The sequence below is a fragment of the Brachyistius frenatus genome, unplaced genomic scaffold (assembly GCF_029030835.1).
Source record: "Brachyistius frenatus isolate BFR_SWC_R1_liver_20210118 unplaced genomic scaffold, ASM2903083v1 Contig_155, whole genome shotgun sequence".
NCBI lineage: Eukaryota > Metazoa > Chordata > Actinopteri > Embiotocidae > Brachyistius > Brachyistius frenatus.
Genome location: NW_027210754.1, coordinates 771,638 through 794,690, shown reverse-complemented (window position 1 = coordinate 794,690; position 23,053 = coordinate 771,638). Strand labels below are relative to the sequence as shown.

Genomic DNA, 23,053 nt, shown 5'->3' with positions numbered 1-23,053 from the left:
GTAATTTTTTAATTCACTCACCTATTCAGAAGCAGTTATACTGCATCAATACCCCTTTCTCATCCTGTTGAAAGAGGTGGAAAAGCTTCTAGGCCCACCCACTCTTACTTTAATGAATAGAGACATGCTGCAAATATTGTACCCTTTTTAAAAGGTGTGTTGATTCTGCTCCAATGATTAACACTGATAGTTTTGAGTTTTATTACTTCTGGGTGGCAGCGCTGATAGATTTGCTGCTGTGTTTACTGCTTGTGTTGTCACACTTCCACAATTTGTGACGCCAAGGAGGAGATATCGAACTCTACAAAATACTGCCAGTCCCTACCTGTAATTGCCACCGGTACAGTTTTTCCTAGAAGACTTTATTTACAGAGAGCAGCTCATAATCACAGCAAATCTGAGATGACAGAAAAACTCATTAGTTACATTGATGTATCTACATGCATTTATGCATACCTAAACTGCATGTATGATTATGATTGCTTCCTTGTGCTTTACCGAAAAACTCAACGAGGCTCAGTAAATTGCTCAACGTCAAACTGCTCCACTGTTTAGGATTCTGTCATAGTTTCTGTTTTTACGCACTTTCAGATGACATGCCTCTCTTTGCCTTCTGTGGTTCACATCAGTGTATTTCTTTGTAGGTATGACAGTTACGGGCGTCTGACTAACATCACGTACCCCACGGGCCGAGTGAGCAGCTACCGTACAGATGCCGACAGCTCAGTCCACATCCAGACAGAGGGTTCCAACAAAGAGGATATCACTGTCACTACCAACCTGTCAGCCTCTGGCACCTTCTACACACTTATGCAGGGTGAGTGTTTTTTTGGTTTTTTTACAGTTGCTCATCAGTCGAGCAGGTTATTTTTTTAAGGTATTTTGTGTCAGTGGAAGTACCGAAAGCTTTAACTTTGCGTCATCAATGCAAGCTGGGATTATATACTGTACAGTAAGTATCATAGAGGATGCTCCTGTACTACATTTCAAACATGTTTTTTTTATAATTGGCTTTGATGTGCAACTTGTAGAAGGTATATAGACACAGACTTTATAGCCTTATGAACAGCTTGGTTGCCTGTGCAGTATATGAAGTAATCACAATTGGGAGGGAATGTGATACAGGAAGCTCTGTTGTAGAGGCCAATTGCTCCTTGTAGGAAGCCCCAAGGCAAGCTAGTGTCAGGTGAGGGACGAGACAAAAAGCAGTTCAGAGATGTCTGTGGACTGTCACTTTGGGATAGACCGTTTTTGAATTAAAGCTGCTCAGGATGGGAGCTCTTGTCTCAGCCTGGTTGGGCTCAGCCTCACAGAGTATTGAGGGCTGCCACCATGTGGGCTAACCCGCAGTTTTAACTGGGCCTGCTCAGTTAAAGAGTACTGCCCTGAAGACAGTACTCTTCATTACTGTTAGTAATTACTGTTAGTAATGAAGAGTGTGGATGATCTAGAAAAAACAGGACTTGGCTTCTTGACAGATACGTAGCTGTTGACTTTTCCAAATGTAATTTCTCAGTGCTTCGGACCAAACAACTAGAATTAGACTTTATTCTACTAGACTGAGGTGGAGACAGACATTTCAGATGCAGATATCTCAAAACCTTAGTTAAATTTTTTTTTTTTAAAACCCACTTTCACGGCTACATTTAGGGTTTGGAGGACTTTATGTCTCAGGACTTACCAATTATAATACTACTCACAGTTGTATTTGTTGCTCTTCTGACTGTAATAACATGACACAGTCGCTTCCATTTATCCAAAAATGAAACAAATATTGATCTTCTGTCATGAAAAACAACATCATAGAACACAATGCTGGTGGTCCATACAAGATACATGAGGAGAGCTCAAAAAAACTTTTTTTTGTACACATCAAGGCTTTATCAAATCCTGTTTTAGCTTGACCCATTGCTTCATTAATTGCAGATTGATAGCTTTGATCTTTCTGGAGCTTCTTTAGTTTTTAAAAGACGACTCCGCCCACGCCCCATTCCACCCTGGAACTTCTGATTTCGATTTATTTTATTTTCTCTTCTCTCTGGGACTTCTGTCTCACTGCAAAGCTGTGTCTGAAACAGAAGATGACCGTCTCTGGTTTCTCACTGCTGTTTAACAGAGTGGTCACCTCCATGTTCTGACCTTGTCTTAGACATCTGCCTGTGAGAAGCAAGGCGCCAGGAACTCAGCTGTTAATTAATTCACTATTGTCTGCTTTGTAAGCTGGCAACTGGGTGATCACATAACACACGGATGCTCTGCTTTCAAGAATCCTTTCTGTTCATCTGGCTGTGTTTTTGTCCTCTTTTCTGCAACCTTCAACACAATTACGGTATTTAAAGCTGATATCTTTAAGATTCAAACGACAAAGGTGAGACTCAAGGAAGATTTACAGTTACAGCTCCAGTCAGTTGTAGAGTCAACATGAAATATTAGAAAATATCAAATATAAAAGTACCAAATTTATACTTGTCAAATTCTAATATAGCCTAGGAAGGTGCAGTAAAGGAAAAAAAAGATGAAGTCTCCATGTAGAGTAGTTACCAGCTCATATTACAAACCATACCTGCATTATACATATAACTATCTTAACAAACTCAGCATGTTTTTATTCTTCAACAAAAATGTTATTCGGTTAATAACTAAAAACTGGTGAGCCTTATCATGTTCAGATATACTGCTCCATTATTTGTTTTAAGCAGACACTGTTGAGCAGATCGCCCACAACCCCCACCCTCCCCCGCCGAACTGTATGCATGCATGAGTGTGAACTCCCCAGTTCAGCAGTATTTCCAGCTTTATCTGGTCTCAGGGGCCTCCTTTTGGTCGGGTCTGGCCCAGAGGTCTTTGGTCAACCCTTCAAGTGTCTGCATGATGGAGTGAGGTAAGGGCCAGTGTAAGGTCAGCCCTGCCTCCTCTACCCATTTGTCTAGTCACAACAGCACAACCACGCTCTGCGAGGCTTTGTGCAAGAGAAAAAGACACAAAACTCCATCTTACCATGTAACGTTTACTGAACATCCATCCTGTCAATTGAACATCAACACAAGGAAATTGCAGTGTATGTTGAGATGAATTTGTATTTATTTTTTACTGTTAAGTGACGTGAACTAATTAATGTAGTGTTTAACAAACCATTTATTTTCCATCATTCGTATTGAGAATGGTATTCATTCTGGTCTCTGTCGGTCTGCTGACAGGAGGCAAGGAGGAGGCATTCTCTGATACATGTATATGATATGCTCAGTGGAAACATTTAGTCACTGGTCTGGAGCTGGAACACAGGCTGTCGTCACCTGGGCACTGTAACAGACGAGCTCAGATTTATCCTCCTTATGAATGTGTGTGTGTGTGTGTGTGTGTGTGTGTGTGTGTGTGTGTGTGTGTGTGTGTGTGTGTGTGTGTGTGTGTGTGTGTGTGTGTGTGTGTGTGTGTGTGTGTGTGTGTGTGTGCGTGCGTGTGCGCGCATATACGTGTCTACATTATGTGTATTTCACCCTCCCTTCTGTGTGGCCACAGGCAAGCCAGCAGCGTTGATAGTTTTCATTCCTCCCATAGCCTCCAGGCTGCTGCAACAGCTGTAAAACTTTACTTTTCTGGCCCTGTGAAACCTCTCACTATTGATCTTTGTTGTCACAGACCCAACATTATTGCAGTCGTTCAGTTAAATACTGCTGCTAAAGGCTTTATTTTTTGCTGAGCAGCCATTTTAGGTCATTATGTTTGTGTCTCCCTGAAATGAATATTAGATTTAGTCCTCTTATATCAGCTGTAAGAAGCTCTGATTATTTCTCCCCTTCTGATCCCAATCATGGCCGTTTTCTCCTCTGCCTTCTCTACGTACTCAGATCAAGTTCGGAACAGCTACTTTATTGGTTTGGATGGTTCACTGCGGCTAGTTTTGGCCAACGGTATGGAGGTATCACTGTACACTGAGCCCCACCTGCTGGCTGGCACAGTCAACCCCACAGTGAGTAAGAGGAACGTAACCCTGGCTATCGACAACGGCCTCAACCTGGTGGAGTGGCGACAGAGGAAGGAGCAGGCTCGTGGCCAGGTCACGGTGTACGGACGCAGATTAAGGGTGAGGATGCTGTCTTGCTAAGAGTTACTCGTGGGTTTACACATGGGTTTTCATTTTTAGGTCAACTGTCTCATGCCGTACATTTTATTTATTTAAGTGAATGGGTAAATTCCATTCTTGCAGTAATGCCACTACTGCAAAGTGCATCGCATTCAAGCAGTTACACTGAAAACTCTCTCTAATAATTGACTTCATACACTAGAAAAAAGTTTAGATTCTCCAAAGGAAAGAATTTCAAACTGAGATCTGATGGTGCTGGATATATTGTGAGCACAACTGCTTTGGTCTCAATGATTTCACTGAGTAATCTGCACAGCTGTTAAGAAAAGTGTTTAGGTTGGTTGTATAAGGTCACAATGACATGTCAGAAGGTTTAAATAATTAATGAAGTTCCCGCTTTTAACATTGGAAATTTCAAAAACAGTGCCTCATAACTATAAGTCAGTGTTTTGGTTTGTGATAGGCCTTCAGCCGGATGGACGTTTTATTCAGACTTGACTTTCTGGATCATATTGGATCCTCTCAGCCATACCTGAAGCAGCACACCCACATCAGTGCAGCTTATCACGAATGGTCCGAATGTAACTAAATACATGTGACTCACTGTTTTAATAAGTATAATCTCTAAAATAAAAAATAAAACCTTTTTTGGTTCAAATCCAAATTCACAGAGTGACTGGATAAATAGCCTGACACAGTTGCACACAGAATATCAACAGGTCCCTTTTCATGTGTGTGTGTGTGGGGGGGGGGGGGGGGGGGGGGGGGGGGGGGGGGGGGGGGGGGGGGGGGGGGGGGGGGGGGGGGGGGGGGGGGGGGGGGGGGGGGGGGGGGGGGGGGGGGGGGGGGGGGGGGGGGGGGGGGGGGGGGGGGGGGGGGGGGGGGGGGAACGTAATAAACAACTAGAATGTGCCACTGGACATAACTATTAACACACAGAGCACAAATAAAAATGTGTCCTGATTGATTGACTTGTATTGTTTTCCTTGCTTCATTTAAGCAAATAACCAGTTTGGTGAAGTTGTCTTCCAAATTCTCTGGGAGGCAACACAGCTAATGGGGAGATGCCACTTTGTCTGTCATTGGCTGTTCATTTAATGGCCTTGTCATCCCTTTGGAAGTGAAAGCGTCTAATGTATGTTACAGACAATGGCCCCAGGGGTGAGATAGGAAATGGGAGCAGCCTAATGGCAAGAACAGAGGGGATGAACAGAGCTTGAATCATTGAGCGACCTTGAGTGACATGTCAAGTGATATTACGTGGGTGGCTGGGTGAGTGTGTGGCATTGCAAAGGAAGCTTTTTGCGGGGGGGCGGGGGGGTTCAATGCAGAACAGAGAGATGCATGAGAACAAGAGGCAACTGTGTGGCTCTGACTTCACAGATTGTTTCTGTCTGTGTTTTTTATTTGTTACACTGTTGAACTGCTCTGCGTGTTATTTGTGCTGCGCAGTTGATGGTCCCACACAAAATCACCTCCTCCTAGTTTGAGTAGTTTGTAAATGTACAGTAATGACAGAAGTCTTGCAGCTGCCACTCCCTCATAGGAAGGATCTTTATCCAACTTCAATGTGGAATTAAAGGACGAGAAGCAGTTTAATATCATCGCAGTGGCTTGTCCAGCAGTTTGTTCAAAAAAGAAACGAGTTGTGAACAAATACAAAAGATAGAATGTGTTTTCTTTGATTGCACTGAGAATAAATGTAAGTGGTGTTCTCGAAGAAAACAGTCACTGAATTGAATTAATCATGAGAACTGATGATAGGCATTTTCACTTGTATAATGACAGATTGAGATTGTCATTTGACACAAAAATCTTTGATATTGATTGCGAGATCAGATGTCGCTGTAATGTTTTATGTTGAAAACAAATGTAACATTATTAGGGTGGTGTACCCAATGATTTCTCTTCTGTTTCTGCACGCTCACTATCTTTGAGAAATTTCCAAGGTGATGTCCAATTTGAAATAATTCCCCTTGGGTGAGTTTCCAATCTCATGGGATGTTGGGATCGCTACGATAGGACAGTTTTCCTTCTGCAGGAAAGTCTTTGGGAAACTATTTTGGCATGAGGAGTTTTTCTCAACAGACAGTCTATGAAAGAGTCTGAAACACTGAAGACAGTCTTAGTCTTTAATACCCCTAACTTCTCTCTAAGAATTGTCTAAAAGGTGTCGTAATTTCAGTGAAGGCTGACACTTTTTATGACCGTATTTGAAAGGGGAAGAAAAGCTAACTAATGTGGATCACTCTGTTCTTATTTCTAAATCATTTGAAGGATCCCCACCCCTCTTCGTCTTGGAGTGCAAATTGCCTGTGCTACTCCAAATGTTCATGAATTGGTGCTCCTCGTTATTCTGTTGGTTTTAGTGTGAGGTAATCCTCTCGATTAGGTATCAGTGTCATTAATTGCTTCTGGTGTAATTGTCCCTTCACAGATGAGAGACCAAAGCATGGTTCTCTAAATGCGAGATTAAAAAAAGGGAGGTTTTTCAGCAAGCCCTGCGCGACCTGCTCTGTGGCATGTTTCTGGAAAGTAGCCCGAAGCGGCTTTCTGAACCACTTGAATATGTTTTTATGTCTTGCCAAGCATTTTGCTAAGCCATATAATTGCACACCTGAAGAAAAATATTAATATTAAAAAATCATGATATTAATACAGAATCAAAGGGCTTAATTTTCCAAAAATTCACCAGATGGTGTTTTAAAGTAATGTTTTTTATGGAGATTCGCTCTGACCTGCAATCTAAGCTCTTGTCTCCTCTCAATTTCATTTCAATTTGTTTCTGTGGCTTCTGCTTACAGAGGCTGCTGACTTTATAGTAGGACTATTTAGGTTGATGTTTTTGGCTATTGCACAAGAGCTGCCTCCTGAAGCCTACACTCTACAGAGCAGTGTTCTGACTACAGTGAGGCCAACGATACCTATTTTTAGGCTCATGAATTCAAAAGAGCTGTGTGTCACTTGAACAATGTTCTGAGTCACAGAGGAGAAGAAATGCTTTCCCCCCCCCTTCTTTTCCAATTTACAGAAATGGCTAAATAAAATTATTAATCTGCGCCCAGTAATTCTCCTCAGTAAGCATTCAAAATTAATTTAATGATCAATGTGACTAATGTTTCTTGCATGAATAGGCATAGTCCCACGAAGACTGTTACATTTTTACAGAAACAAAGAAATGTGGTAATTCTTACAATGTCATTACTTCAATGGCTCCTGCAGTACTGCGATAGAGCTGCACTGTTGTAATTAAAAGCTCTGAAAAGAAAAGTAAAACATAATCACTTTGTGATTAAAGGTGTCCTCGTAAGGCTCCACCTCAGAAGAGCAGTGCACCAATTCCTCTCTATCATTTCAAACCTCCAAACATGTCTGGTCCCACTCAATGAAGTTCCTGTGGTCAAATTAAATGTTTCTAACGGCCTGTTTCTTCTTTTATAGGTTCATAACAGGAACTTGCTATCTTTGGACTTTGACCGAATCACCAGAACAGAAAAGGTCTATGATGACCACAGGAAGTTCACACTTCGGATCCACTACGACCACGCTGGTCGACCCACTCTGTGGGCACCAAGCAGTCGTCTGAATGGAGTGAATGTCACCTACTCCCCTGGAGGGCACGTGGCAGGTATCCAAAGAGGTACCATGTCCGTGCGCATGCTTTACGACCTGAACGGCAGAATTACATCCCAGATATTTGCCGATGGTAAATCTTGGAGCTACACTTATCTTGAAAAGGTACGGATTTTTTTGGCACTGTAAGATGATTTAGTGGTTTAAAGATAAAGACTTGATATAAGACTGTTGTACAGATAAATTGTAGCTGTGTGTTCGTATTTAAAATGTGTTGAGATATTTTAGGCTAGAGTCAAAAGTTTACTTGAAATACTCCAGCCGTGTTTGTGCTGAATTATCAGGCTCGAGCATAGATATGAGCCAAAATATAATTAAAATTGTCTGGTGCACTGCAGACATTAAACTTTGTTACCATAGTCTGACAGCAAAGTTCAACCTGAAATAGCTCTGATGAAAAGAAGAGTGAAATGTCACTTCCTTCTCACTAATTAAAGGGAAGTTTGTTTTAGAAAGGTTGAAGATCTGCAAACTCTTAATGTTGTGACGGCCTAAGGATGGATTTAAAATTTAGATGGATTGAAAATGTTCTGTTTTCTGAGTTGTGATAAATCAGGTTGTTCATACTGTTTGGATAAAAAAAAAAAATTAAAAAAAAAATAATAAAAAAAAAAAACATAAAGAAAGAACAAGAAGCAGCTTGTTTGTTTTTAAGGAAATCTTAATGTCAGAGGAATATCTCAACTTTCATGATGGAATTTAGATTTTGACTGACTTAGATACGCCTGCATGCATTTGACATTTTGCATTTCCTTTTGTGGTTTACCATCTCAGTGTATTGTACACTACACTTACTGACTATAAACAATATTAACATAAACTATAGATGTATAGATTACTTTGAATTATATCTGCATCTTTTATTTTATTTTATATATTTCATATAAATTAAGATATTTTAATATTTTAAAAACTAATTGTAAGAACTTAGACTGATTTGAAAAATAGCTATTACTTATGTTTAAGTAATAGCTATTTTTCAAATTAGTCTATTTTCATTTTTATCTTCTCTTATTTTATGAGACCAAAGTTTTATTTAACAGCAAATACATCAAATTCTGTCTGTTGTCTTCAAGGTGAGAGTTTTAAATATAATCAGTTTTACACTGTATTGCAATTACATAACGAGTGCTCTGTTTCCTGTCCTTTTTACAGTCCATGGTACTGCTGCTTTACAGCCAGAGGCAGTATATCTTTGAATTTGACAAGAATGATCGACTCTCCTCTGTGACCATGCCAAATGTAGCACGGCAGACCCTGGAGACCTCCCGCTCCATTGGCTACTACAGAAACACCTACTGGCCCCCTGAAGGTAACGCTTCAGTGCTTCAGGACTACAGTGAGGACGACCAGTTGCTGCAGACCACCTACCTGGGCACAGGCCGCAGGGTCATCTACAAATACGGAAAGCTTGCCAAGCTGCTGGAGATTCTCTATGATACCACACGCATCGGTTTCTCCTACGATGAAGTGGCAGGCATGCTGAAGACTGTCAACCTGCAAAGCGAGGGCTTCACCTGCACCATCCGCTACCGCCAGATCGGCCCACTGATTGACAGGCAGATTTTCAGATTCAGTGAAGAGGGCATGGTCAATGCCAGATTTGACTATGTCTATGACAACAGTTTCCGTGTCACAAGCATGCAGGCCGTCATTAATGAAACACCCCTGCCAATCGACCTATATCGCTATGACGATGTGTCCGGCAAAACAGAGCAGTTTGGCAAATTTGGAGTGATATATTATGACATAAATCAAATTATAACCACAGCAGTGATGACCCACACCAAACACTTTGATGCTTACGGCCGAGTGAAGGAGGTCCAGTACGAGATCTTTCGTTCACTCATGTACTGGATGATGGTGCAGTATGACAATATGGGGCGGGTGGTGGCCAAGGAGCTAAAAGTTGGGCCTTATGCCAACACCACTCGCTACACATACGAGTACGATGCTGATGGTCAACTCCAGGTGGTTTCCATCAATGACAAGCCTCTGTGGAGGTACAGCTATGACCTAAACGGCAACTTGCACCTCCTCAGCCCTGGAAACAGCGCACGTCTGACACCACTACGCTACGACATCAGAGACCGTATCACTCGCTTGGGAGACGTCCAGTACAGGATGGATGAGGATGGTTTCCTTAAGCAGCGAGGGAACGACTACTTTGAGTATAACTCAGCCAGCCTGCTGATTAAAGTGTACAACAAAGTGAGCGGTTGGAGCATCAGGTACCGGTACGACGGCCTGGGCAGGAGGGTGTCCAGCAGAAGCAGCACCGGCCACCACCTGCAGTTCTTCTATGCCGACTTATCCAGCCCTACGCGGGTCACCCACATGTACAATCACTCCAGCTCTGAGATCACGTCACTGTATTATGACCTCCAGGGTCACCTGTTTGCCATGGAGTTAAGCAGTGGGGATGAGTTTTATGTGGCCTGTGATAACATAGGCACCCCTCTGGCTGTGTTCAGTGGCTCAGGTCTCATGATCAAGCAGGTACTCCACACAGCCTTCGGAGAGGTTTACCTTGACACCAACCCCAGCCTGCAGCTCATAATAGGCTACCAAGGCGGCCTGTATGAGCCTCTCAGTAGACTGGTCCACATGGGCAGACGGGATTATGATGTCCTCGCTGGCCGTTGGACAACACCTGACCATGAGATCTGGAAACGTCTCAACAGCAACCACATTGTGCCATTCAACTTGTACATGTTCAAGAATAACAATCCTCTCAGCCATAACGAGGAGATAAAGTGCTACATGACAGGTGAGATCTCTCAACTGACCCATGTTTTTCAGAGATGAGATGATTCATTTTCAAAAGAAAAGGAAACATAAATCCATCTAACCATCCTCCAGACTAGGCAGCAGCTTGGCGTCAACGCAGTTACAGTGGATTTCAGTGATAGATGAGAGTCATGGCAAAACAATTATTAAAGAGTTACAAATTATCAGAACATTTATGGTCTTCTAAAACCACAGCTGCCATCTTCGGCCAAGTATCAAGCTGTAATCTTGTCAAGGCCACATTTTAAGTCTGCATTTTACAGAAGCAAGTTTCTCAACCAACTATTGAGGAAAATGTTATACTAAACATTAAAACATTAAACATCTCATATGGGAACAGGTAAATCACACAAAATCTAAAAAAAAAAAAACATGTGAATGCAGAGTGCCTTTGGAGAATTTGATGTACAAAATCAAGTGTAAAATATAACTCTTAACAACTGTAAATAAAAGTAAGAAAGATTCAAAAAGATTTTTACAAGTACTTAAATAAAAATGGCAATTTGACTGAGTAAAGTGAGTCACACTAAAGTAATCAAGGAGGCTCTGAACCTCGTTCAAATGTCAAACTGCTATTCTTTGCAGTAAACAACAGTTATTTCAGCTTTTTCTGTCACATTTGTGTGTTTTTATTCAAAACAACAAGCCACTCTTGGAGGAACAGTCCCTGCCAAAATACAATTTAAAAGCCGTGTGCTTCTGAGGTTTTTAAGAGCTTCCTCACTGGGACACTGAGGTGTATGTGTGTGTTTGCGTGTGTGTGTGTGTGCATACGTGCATGCATCTCTGCTCGTGCATGTGCCCGCTGGCTATCGTTTTGGGTAACGCTCAAAGGGAACAATGCTCGACGGCAAAGCCCTCTCTGTTGTTGAACACTCAGGTCCCTTCGCAGAAATATTCTGTGCACTTTGTGGAAGGGAGGAGGAAAATGGCAGTGTGAGCACCCCAGTGGCGAAGCAGAGCACAATGGATCCATAGAAACCACAGCCTGGGCTGGTTGTATCAACCTTTTTAGCTGGAAGGAAAACAGCATTGTAAAGGATACTCTGTGAATACTCTGTAGATTAAATCATCGACTTATATTTACTCAATAATGCTTAAATTGGCTGTGGAATAATATTATTTTTTTTTACCTTTTATGGTTTATTCATTAACCCGTAGACATTACTGAAAAGGAAAAGAGGCACTTTTTGTTCAGGGTCGACTCTATCCTTCCACTTCTTTCTGTTCAACAAAGCCATTCAACTGCCTGCCAAACCAAAAGGCGTTCAGCTTCACCGTCCAGCATAAGGAGCTGACTGGCATTCGAATGCTAAGCAGACTCTGAGATAGATATACTGTAGTCGGTCTGTCTCAATTGTGATTGATGGCGCTGACATTTACATTCCATTCACTAAATTATCAGGGTCCTTTCATTGTCCTCAAACAAATTCTTATTTATAAAAAAAAAGCTTTGTCAGGTGCCACAATGTGGCAGTGCCAATCTGCACCCAACTTGCCCCCCAAGTGTCACAGCGGTGATTGTGCTGTCTACATTAAACACATTGAAACTCACGAGAAACAAATGCTCAGATTTAACAGGCTTTGCTTCCAGTCATGGCTGTAGCCTTCTCTGTACGATTCAGAATTAATTATAACTTATTACAGGGGCTGGCAGCAGCACCTATAACCAAAGTTTTGGTGGCTGCTATTAGACTAACCACATTATCTTGATTGCACGGATGTGAATCTCAGACACGTGAGTTTCCTCTCTTTTAGCATCTCATTAGAAAAAAAATGATTGCAGAAGTACCCGCTGAGTCTCCAAAATATCTCGTGTCCAAGTCTGGGCTGCTTTGATATGACATGAAATTATCGTAAATAATTATCAGCACAGCAGACGCTCTCAGATGTCACTTGGCATTTCTGGGAGCCAGCTGAGTGTCATTAGTGTGGCACCTGCAGGAGTGGACATGAATCACCATCAGCATCTCAAGTGTTTAGCATATCTTGTCCACTTTTATAAACAAATGAAGTGCTCAGACTAGACTGAGGACTATTTCAAGGAGACTGCCACTTGACCGATGAATGTCAACTGTTCACATTTAACAAATTGACTCTCAGTGTTCTTTGTGGTTAAATATATGTACATCACTGTTTCGACCTCTCTCCTGCAGATGTGAACAGCTGGTTGGTGACCTTTGGCTTTCAACTTTACAACGTTATCCCTGGCTATCGTAAACCAAACACAGAGACCATGGAGCCATCCTACGAGCTGGTCCGCACCCAGGTCAAGACACAGGAGTGGGATAGCACCAAGGTAGTCACTCTCCCCCTATTCCACTTTTCATCTCGCCACAAATCATCTACTTCTGCCCCTCTCCTTTCTAACATCATTAGCAAGTAGGCATGCTCTGTGTAGCCAGACTCCCAAAGGAGCTGCCAGCTATCAGGCCAAAACATGGCCCAGTGAGCAAGGTCTCTGCCCCTATTCCTCATCTTGGGGAATGGGGTCAGGCTAAACAGCTCTTGTAATTGTCCTGCCATTAGGGAAATTCCCTCTCCATTCCCTCAACCACTGGTCATTGATTTCATCTCAGTTTTACACTGTTAGCCAAGGTCTGGGAGGTAGTAGACATGCTCTGATTCTCGCTTTTATCAGCCCTTTTAAGTTACCCCCAACCCACCTGAATTATTGAAGAGGCCACAGTTGTTTTCTTGGGTTCGGTTACAGCTAGACGAGTGAATGCTGGCCATCAAGAGAGCAGATTCATGTCGCATGACACTCTGGCTGTTACCTTAACACAGTGGCTATTTATTATTTTTATATTTTTTCTAAAAATGTGTTCTCATCTATTTGTAAGCCTAAAAGCTACTGGGATGATACAATACAAGGTTATCTAAATCTGTGACCTCTGATCTGACCAGCCAAGCATTAACAACACACACACACCAGGCCAGCATAATAAACAGACAAAGCAGTGATGTAAAAAAATTCGACACTATGAACTGTTATAACTATACACTTAATGTTTCCCATTTTGTTTCCTCACTCAATTCTGAATTTCATGACCGATTTCTATGCGATGACTCTTGAGAAATACTTATGAATCCACATTGTAAGTGTGCGGGTTAAATGTGTGTAGTGTAACACCGTAAGAAATCCCGGTTCTATCCTCATCTTGCACAGCCCGCTGTGGGAGGGTTACTGCCAAAGCCTGATCCACGCAGGGAAATCTCTGTACTCACCACAGGAAGCAAATCTGCATAGGAGTTGCAATTTAGGCAATATCTACAAGACATCCCCCTTATTTCCATTTTTTTATATTTGAGAGTAGATCTGATGGAATAGTGATGTAGATCATAGAGGATAAATGCAGCGCTCTCTTTCAGACACTTGCAATTCTGACAAACTGAAGTTTATTTGCAAAGGAAATCACTCTCTCCATGATGGATCAGATTTAAGTTTTAAAAGGTATGTCATAATTTTAGGGAGGGTAACCCAACTGCTGCAAGCCAAGATATCAAGCCAGATGTTTACAGTTATATGGAAGCACTCTTGATAAAAAGGACTTCCATTGTGCTCGAATTAAATAAGTCAGATATGAGGCTATATTCAGTTTGTCTATGTTTGCTTCACTCACAAACACGAAATAGAAGTAGGTCCATTTGAGTAACAATATAATTGAAAGGAAATATTTCATCTACGAATACCCATGGCAGACCTTATTATCTCTGAAAAAAATCCTGTAATTGAAGCTTTATATAGCAAGGTTAGCCTAGATTGGGAGAATTTATTCAGGTTTGTGTGAGAGTGTTGCCTACAGCATACCTTTGGAGTATCTACTGTAAATGACATGTACAGAAAGATTGAAATAATTAGTCTTTAGTCAGGTGTAGGAGCTGAGGTATGATATTCGTACCTGGGTCCCTGTTGGATTTAAGTGGTTAATGCCACATTGGTACTCGCTGCAAATGGCCAGACCAGCCCAATTAGGTGCAGGGTTCTTTGAAGCATAAATATAACTTGACATATACATGTAGTATATCCTGTACAAATGGCTTTTATTCATTATTATTTGGGAGAAAAGTACGCCTGCGTTTCTATCTCTCTCCATTTAAGCCCCTTGTTTTGCCACCCTGCTGAATCCACACACGGATTGAAAAATGCCGTGAGTGGCCAGACAGATGAGGTTTGCGCTGCACAAGCTTGATCTCTCATTCTGGGTTGTGCTGGAGGCCTATTGCACCCCATGCTATGTGACTGATGCCTCACTGGGACTGTCCCGAGAGGCTGTTTCAGTAAAGTGGAGGACATTGCCCCGTGTCGCCCCCACCGCCCCTGGGATAGCTGACCGTGTCACACACTGGCATGGTAAACAAACACAGAGTGGCATGGTGTGAAGTGTCCCCCCAGGCCACGGCTCCCCAGGGGCCCAACAGCACAGCCGACCCCTCCCCCTCATACGTTTCCGCTTCGTGCAGGATCTTTTCGCGGTGTCACGTCAGAGAGCAGGTAGACATGCTCCGCAGCCCCACCCAACCCCCCAGCCAGTGGCCGCCTTCCAACTCCGGCTCAGAGACCGAATTGTAAACTGTGAAGAAGACTTTGGCTGCGACTGGTTGACAAAAACTCCTCAGGATGCTCCCAGCCTCTTATCTTGGGCAATAGTAAGAAGGCGCAGTGTTGAGAGCCTTTTTGTTGCTACTCAGATGCGTTCAGGCAACTGTCTCATTAAGTGTGGGCCTGCTTCCATTTCATATCGTATTCCTCATTTTAATATCTTTCTTTCTTCCTGAGGAATATCTTTTGTCAAGTAGTATTAGGACAAAGTATTTATTTTGGCCAAAGGGAGAGTGGTATCTCTACAAAGCTTTGACCCCTTAGGGAAAGCGACATATACACTAGTTCCCCACAGACCCCTGTTTCATTTTCGGCACAGCATGGCTGTCAGAAAATAGCAATTTCACCCTTTTTCCAAATATCATGCCTGTCACAAATGATCAGAGACATTTGCATTTGTTGACAAACAACTCTGCCCCTACCTTGACGACGTGTAATACATTCCCAGCTGCAAAGTACCATGGATTGGTGGCATGCCATTAAAAATAGAAGCAATATCATCATTAATTTAAGTAACGTAATGAAGATATTTGCTTAAAATGGGATATGTATATTTTCTGTACCACCTTTCAATGTATTGTGTATCTTCAAGACCAGATATGTTTGGTCTATATTTATTTATTGTATAGAATACCCAGATTGTGTTTTCAGTTTTTAGTCTCATTTTTATTCTCATTCAGCCATACATACATGTTAGCAGAAAAAGAATAGCTCATACTCTGTAGTCGTAGCACTGAGTTTGAAATGTTTGAAGTGTTAATGAAACAGCACCAATGTTTTGAAAAGGAAACATTTGGAAGCAGACAGTGCTGCTCAGTCCCCATGCAGAGTAGGATACGTATAGAGAGTACAAATAAAGAAGCAATCAGAAGTAAATTTTTGGCAAATATTGAAGTTAAGAATAAGAACTGCTTCAAACAAGCAATATAGGATGATATTGTTTCAATAAATGTCTTGCTCAGAAAACAAACAGAAATGAAGAATGTAGCTGCTACGAGGACTGTGTGACCAAACAGTATTGTTTTTGTTTTCCAGTCTTTGCTGGGTGTTCAGTGTGAAGTTCAGAGGCAGCTGAAGGCCTTTGTGAAGCTGGAGCGTTTTGGCCAGATCTACAGGGCCAAAAGTGCCGGATGTCCGCAGACCGAGGCCAAAAAGATCTTTGCCTCTGGTGGCTCCATCTTCGGGAAGGGGGTGAAATTTGCTATCAGAGATGGTCGCATCAGTACCGACATCATCAGCCTAGCCAACGAGGACGGGCGTCGCATGGCTGCAGTTCTGAACGACGCGTTCTATCTCGAAAACCTCCACTTCACTATTACGGGAATGGATACCCACTACTTTGTCAAACTGGGCTCGGTGGAGGGAGACCTAGCCCTCATTGGAATGACGGTTGGCCGACGCACGCTGGAGAATGGCGTCAACGTGACGGTGTCTCAGGTCAACACCGTTCTCAATGGCAGGACTAGGCGCATTACCGACATCCAGCTACAATATGGCGCGCTGTGTCTGAATACGCGTTATGGCAGCAGTGTGGATGAGGAGAAAGCCCGAGTGTTGGAGCTGGCTCGGCAGAGAGCTGTCACCCAGGCTTGGGCCCGGGAGCGCCAGAGACTGAGGGACGGAGAGGAGGGCTCGCGAACCTGGACTGAGGGAGAGAAGCAGCAGCTCCTCGGCTCAGGGAAGGTGCAAGGCTACGACGGATTCTACGTGGTTTCAGTCGACCAATACCCGGAGCTGGCAGACAGTGTCAACAACATTCATTTCATGAGACAGAGTGAAATGGGCCGAAGGTGACATGAACACGAGGCTCTCGAGTGACAGACTCAGATTTTGGACATTGGACTTCTTGCCAAAGACAGTTGTGTACATGACCACATTTTTTTCTTTGACTGTGCCCAACTTGGTTTTTAATATACTGTAAAAAAGAAAACAAAATGGTTGCAATCAGTTGCACTGTATTAATAGAAGAGTGCCCTTCTCCATTTGAAGATTCTTTAACAGTCTTTGCCCTCCAAGTGCGGCTGCTAGAGGATGAAAATTTGCAATGTCTTTGACTCATTTTGTGACTCCATTTCCTCATCCCTGTTGGTGGTTCTGTTCAAAGGAATCCAAGAGGAGTATTGGTAATGCATTATGTTCACTGGCTCACTCTGCTGCCAGACTTGCAGATTGTTATTCACAAGCTTGCTCCATTCTGCCTTTTCTGCGCCTCAGCCAAGGAGATTCCTTCTCTTTTAATCACTTCTTTTTTATACTTGAAACCCTCATAGCCCCAGTCATCCATAAATAATGAGAGATTTCTGTTGGCGGTAGAGCCCTTCATCAAAACCCCAGCTGAACTTGTCAAAGCACCTTCATTTGTGTGATGTCCTGTAATTTTTTTTAAGAGGGGGCTTGATACTCATTTGTGGTCTTAGCTTGGAAGGCTTCAGTGCACCCTGACTGTGCATGTTGGCCTTTTTTATAAACTACAAAATTAGCAGAACTGCTTAATTAAGCTTAAATTTTATGGTGAAGCCAACAAACGAATATGAAGTCACTTTTTTTTTTCTTTTTATTAAGTGTGTATTTTATTTTTTTAACTGGATTTTTTTTTTTTTTTTTTTTTCCAGGGAAGGAACTAGAATAAATTGTTTTCTGCTCCTTTTTATTTGACTGTGGTCAAACAACTCGATTATGAAAATAGTGAAGAGCCAACCCTGTAAGAAAATACTGTGGAGTTAATGTCTGTATTAAACATCAAAAGGTATTTTACAGGAATGGTTTTGAATTCTATTTTAGTTTTGTTTTATATATAGCTATATGGATTAACAGTATAACAAATGTGAATTTAAAAAAATGTGAACTATTGTCCCTTTTATTGTTAATTGTTGTACTTGAACAATACTTAAGGGTGTTTGAACACATGGAATAAACTATGAAAGGTGGTTTAGTTAAATCAAGAACTGTGTTTTTCATTAGACGGACTGCATTTTACTGATCTCAATTGACTATAAAAGGCAGTCTTTGTTTATCTGTGGGCTTATGTCAGTATTCCTCACCACAATGTCCAATCAAATATAGCTTGGGATGAAAATATTTTTAAAAAGTGAGAATACAAAGAGAGTCAAAGAAACCAGTCTCATCAGTGATACATACTACATTAACATATTGGCTGCTGTGATAGATAGGCTTTACATTGTGTTGCGGGTAAGATGAAAGACACAAATTGCCTTTGCCCTAAGGGCTGCCCGCAGGTCAGCATTGAAAGTGCTTTCATTCTCCAGAATAGGGCGCCACTTGGTCCCATAGCTGGCTGAAATGCATTAGACCTGCAGGTGTTCTAGTTCCGTTTACAGACTAAAGGTTGTCCATACACGGCAACCTTGGAAAATAACCCACATGGACACTTTCTAGCTCCCATGTATCCGTGTCCCTCTCAGTGGATACCGCAAAGGACAATTTACCACTGCTCATTCGAAAATGTCATGATGTAAAAACTCAAGAGGAATCGAGACTATTTTAGAAATTGTGACATTGATTTGACTTCTTTTTGAAAGATGCCAGGCCACTGCACACTCTTGACTTTATCATTTTTTCCATCCAACATATTGAACTTGTTTGTGTGTGTTGGGGTGGCGGGAACATAATTGAGTTTCTCAATCTGTACAAATGATGAAGCAAACAGTACATGGTTATTATTTTTCTGATGTTGGTTGATTCAGTGGCATCTTGTTTCCAAAAAAATATGTATGTTCTACATAATATGAATGAAGGATATTTGCATTGTGGAATATTGCACTGAGAATTGTTGCGTCATAAGACTGTATCTTTTTCTAAAGTTTTGGACTCATTTTGAGTTTGGGTTTGTTCTCAACACTGTGTTTTTAGCGCTTCTCTTTGACTGTGTAAATAGAAAGACATCAAAGTAAGCTGTATATAAAATGCAAATGTAGATACCTCTTAGAGCTACATTGGTGACCCTGTGTAGTCTTAAGGTAGAAAAAAATAAAGGGAATATTTTGTGTTTATTTTTTGTGTTTTGTTTTGTATTTTGTGTTACAGAAAACATCTCGAACCGAAACTTGAGATGCAAAGAATATACAATAGGCTTTCTTAAGGTCATTTGCTTAGCCCCCTTGACCGTGAAGATTTTGATATCTTGCATACATTAATTCTCCCCCTACAATGCAGTCCATTTCATAATGAGTCATTTCATAGAATATGATAATGTAATGTAATGTAAACTAAATAACGACACCTGGTGCAAGGTGTCGTTATTTCATTAAAAATGCTCCACAACCTGTTTACACCTCAGCTATTAAATTCTCACATGGTGAGAACATGTGGCAAAATCACCACTACATAAATTATAGTTTATTTAAAAAAAATTCTTAACAGTGAATATATTCACCTGCCATAAGACAGGAAAGTGTCAGAGGATGATGTGCACAACCTGACTATTAATTAACCTGTCAAAGTTGAGGAACAAACCTTTGATGTTCCAAAAGCCACCATGAGACTGTTTTTAAACTTGATAACTTTGTTGAAACAAGTGGAGCACAGGGTCTAATCCTGTTAGCAGGCGGGATGGCTCAGGAGGTAGCTGCCAGTATGTGGTGGCGGCAAGGGAGCTTGGAACATTTACACTCACTGCAGGCAGAGCTGAGCTGTGTGCCCAGAAGAAAGCATGATGGCCTGTTTTAGCGAAGCAGACAGAACTCCCTCATTTGTTCTTCTCCACTTTGCATTAATGTGAGCCAAGGAAACCGCTGATCTCTCTGCGTGAAGAACAGGCATCACAGGAAACGATCACAGTCCTGTGTTTGCGTCAGCTAGTTTGACTGCACCGAAGGAAATTTCAAATCTGTGGTTTTTCATTTTCCTTGAAACATCCTGAGCCTTGAGGCCCACATGCCTGCGGTAAAGAAGATTTCTCTACAGAGAACACAAAGTCCTGCTAACAGGGAGCCGGCGCAAGAAGAGTTGTGCTGCTGGAGAGAAGCAAAGTGTCCTGTATCCTGCAGGACTGTAGTCCTATTGTAAAATCATGATAGCAAAACCTTACCTCAACCAGGAGAGCAGGCTGCCACAATTATGGACTCATGTCTAATTAAGAGTGCGAATTTGGCATTGTTGGAAGGATGGAGCATCAACAGCCATTAATATGACTCATAAAGCTAAATGTTTGCATTTTAATTATTCACTGTTAAAGAAATATATATCAGCATATATATTACTGCAATATTTGTCTTTTTTGCCTTGAGAACAAATTGATGACTGATCACTGAGTGGCTGACAGTGGGGATAAAAGTGTCACTGGTGCTAATGAACAACCTAATGAACAATTTGTAAAAAAAATATCACAAATTTGCTGCTGTCATTTGTGCTGCAGGGTTGTGAGAATCTCGCTAATCAGACAAAATGAAAGACAATTAATTTTTTACCTCTTGTTGTTGTCCAGTTGCTCTTGTGCTTGTTTGTCTTTGCTTCTTTTTCACACGGTTGAGTCTGCAGGAACTGGTTTCTAGAGATTGACAGCTTCACTATTTCAGGTAGACGCGGCCACACTATGAAATTGATCCCATGTTCAGTTAAAAACTACCATCACATTGAAATGTGACGAACACCCTCCAGATATGTTTGAGAAGGAAGAAGAGAATTCTTCTTTTGGCCTGATTTTACTACTACAGTCAGTAATGGAAGGCAAAACTTTTCTCTAAAACTCATGCATGAACTATTTCTCATTACCTTTGCTGAGTCTGATTTCAAGATATATCTCCACAGTGCTTTCACACTTCATCTGTTTCCACTCACTGATCATTTTACCACTTTGAGCCCAGGTGTTGGATAAACACTGGCAAAGGTATTTACTGTTAAAATCAGCAAAAGGGTGATTCCTGCTGGGGCTCAACCATCCATTCCCTCAATGAATTCTGAGTATCGTCCGAAAGTAACTGCTAAAATGAAACACCTGCTGTCTCTTGTTTTCCTCAGTCTGTCAATCTCAGGAACTGTAATTACATGACAGCCAGCTGCACTTATTTTCCCGGTGATCAGCACTGTAGTTGACAAACAGCTCCATTTTGCCATGACTAGCTGCACTTCCTCAAATTTTTCCAACATCTGTAAAATAAGTGGTTGGTGTGATGGGCCACGTCTGCTGTGTAACCTTACAACACCATATGCCTGAATGGATAGAGCTGCCTCAGATTCAGTCTTTACTCATTCAGGTCTACATTCCCCCATCTGCAAGTTATGCAAATGGTGGACCACTCATAAAAACTAATGGGGCAGGGAATGGTGAACCAACTGGCCATACAAAAGTGAGGCTGAATTTTGCTCAAGGTTTAGGTCTCATTTGGATGCCCACCATGATGACAAAACAGAGCAGAAACAGAAGCTTTCAGGAAAGTCTATGTTTTGGAAATGAAACTGCGATGATGGCTTTCAAAGTGTCATATTTCTATGGGTCACACAAAGTTCAGTGTTGTCTCTCAAACCGACGAGCAAAGGGAAAATGAAAAATGTGCAGAACTAGCACCTTAAACAGTACAATGCTGCATGCTTGTAATTCGAGAGGCATTGTTTTCCAAAAAAAGGAGACTTGAGAGCCCTGTGAGAGAGATTGTACTGCCCCATTTGTAGGGCAACATAACTTGACAATTTTGACCTCTGTGCAAGTATAACTGACTCATTACATGGCTTTCAGTGTTTAAGTCATCTTCACTGAGATTATAAATAGTCTGAAGAGGAGCTATATCAAAGCTGGCCTCATGAATCCAGTAAGAAACGACAGGGTTTCTTCCTGGAGGCAGTGCAACTGTAAACCTTAACTGAACAAAAGAACCTCTCATTAAAAAAAAAAAATGAATTGCATGTCTTTGAAACACGTTTTTTATGTGACATTTTCTGAAATGTCAACTAATGTAACCCAAGTGTGTGTCTTTGTTTTTTGTTTTTTTTCTTGTTAGTTACCTGAGTTTGTGCAACTCAGTTTTTCTTCTTTTGTTCTCTGTGGATTATGTCAGAATTGACAATGTATGAAATGAATCCTTTCAGCACATGATGAAATTCTTTTGTGTGTGTGTGTGTGTGTGTGTGTGTGTGTGTGTGTGTGTGTGTGTGTGTGTGTGTGTGTGTGTGTGTGTGTGTGTGTGTGTGTGTGTGTGTGTGTGTGTGTGTGTGTGTGTGTGTGTGTGTGTGTGTGTGTGTGTGATTGGTTCATGTGTACTGGACTGCAGCCCTGTCTTGGTGGACTTGGTGGACTCAGTGGAGGCAGACACCGCAGCTGCAGCTGCCGTCTCCCATCACATTTCCCCTGACAGGTGTGAAAAAGGACCCAGAGAAATGTCACTGCAGCATGTTTAAGTCACTGGGACACTGCTTGCATTCAGGAATTAAACTGCCTTTGCACATTATGCAAATCTTATTGACAGCATATCCAATGCTTTTATTAGGCTAATTGTGCCTGAGGTCAAATCTGTCCGTAGCAAAGGAGCCACGTGCATCCCTACCAGGTGTCTGGAAGCATTTGGGTTGACTGAAAGGTTAACAAATGCTTAATGTTTCAGGATAGCTTAGGCAGCACTTCATGTCCATGAAAAATAGGTGTAATTGATTTCTGTCTTCATCCTTTAGCGTGACAGCAGAGGTGAAAAGCAAAGGCATTAGAAATATGTTTTTGAAATTATTTTCTGAAATTTAGGATAAAAAATTGTATTTCTACACTCTTCATGTTATGCTTAATGTCTGCAGAACCACCTCTCTCCATCACTTAAAAGTGTGATGAAACTTAGAGCATGTTGATTATAGACCAAGGCAAAGACAGAACAGTCAAGGTAACGTAAGGTTAATTCTCAGTGGAGATACTCTGTTGTCAGGGCTGAAACGAGGCGTATGTATTTTTAATAGGTTTGAGCTGCTGCCAAACATTTAGCAGCACGACCACATTAAAAATATATAAA

The 23,053-nt window shown here is 41.7% G+C and overlaps 1 protein-coding gene across 6 annotated transcripts in view; it reads left to right on the top strand.

Moving 5' to 3' along the window:
- Positions 1 to 19,117, top strand: part of tenm4 (teneurin transmembrane protein 4) — a 139,166-nt gene extending 120,049 nt beyond the window's left edge. For all 6 annotated transcript variants that reach the window (XM_069716343.1, XM_069716342.1, XM_069716340.1 and 3 more), the window contains 6 exons: positions 645 to 817; positions 3,846 to 4,081; positions 7,523 to 7,819; positions 8,870 to 10,484; positions 12,661 to 12,803; positions 16,143 to 19,117. In XM_069716343.1, coding sequence (XP_069572444.1) covers positions 645 to 817; positions 3,846 to 4,081; positions 7,523 to 7,819; positions 8,870 to 10,484; positions 12,661 to 12,803; positions 16,143 to 16,901 — 3,223 coding nt within the window. In that variant the 3' untranslated portion in view covers positions 16,902 to 19,117. The remainder of the gene's footprint in view (positions 1 to 644; positions 818 to 3,845; positions 4,082 to 7,522; positions 7,820 to 8,869; positions 10,485 to 12,660; positions 12,804 to 16,142) is intronic.
- The last annotated feature ends 3,936 nt before the right edge of the window (positions 19,118 to 23,053 follow it).